The sequence below is a fragment of the Penaeus monodon genome, chromosome 30, assembly GCF_015228065.2.
Source record: "Penaeus monodon isolate SGIC_2016 chromosome 30, NSTDA_Pmon_1, whole genome shotgun sequence".
Lineage (NCBI taxonomy): Eukaryota > Metazoa > Arthropoda > Malacostraca > Decapoda > Penaeidae > Penaeus > Penaeus monodon.
This window is the reverse complement of record NC_051415.1, coordinates 34480761-34481026: the sequence shown is the minus strand read 5'-3', so window position 1 is coordinate 34481026 and position 266 is coordinate 34480761. Positions and strand designations below refer to the sequence as shown.

The 266-nt window shown below is 67.3% G+C and overlaps 1 protein-coding gene across 1 annotated transcript in view; it reads left to right on the top strand.

Moving 5' to 3' along the window:
- The window catches only part of LOC119592746 (alpha-1-inhibitor 3-like), a gene marked incomplete at its 5' end in the record, with an annotated part of 26706 nt that overhangs the window by 18336 nt on the left and 8104 nt on the right, over nucleotides 1-266 (top strand). The window contains 1 exon segment of the mRNA XM_037941681.1: nucleotides 9-213. Within this exon segment, the coding sequence (XP_037797609.1) occupies nucleotides 9-213 (205 nt within the window).

Sequence of the window (266 nt, the reverse complement as noted above, 5' to 3'; positions counted from 1 at the left end):
GCCAGCAGATGAGGACGGCGGCGGAGGCAGCTTCGAACACTTCAGCGCCGTCATCCCCACCAGAATCCAGGTCGGGTTCGCAGCGGGATTCGGAGGGGCGGCTCCCGCGAGCATCGGCGGCTCAGAGCTTCCGACGGCGCCGGAGGAGGCGGAGGGCACGGCGCCCCGGACGCTGTTCCCCGAGACGTGGCTCTGGGAGCTCGTGGCCGTGCCGTGAGTGCTGCCTCTGTCAAGACTAGGTTGCTAGTGCTGCTGTTGATGTTGTT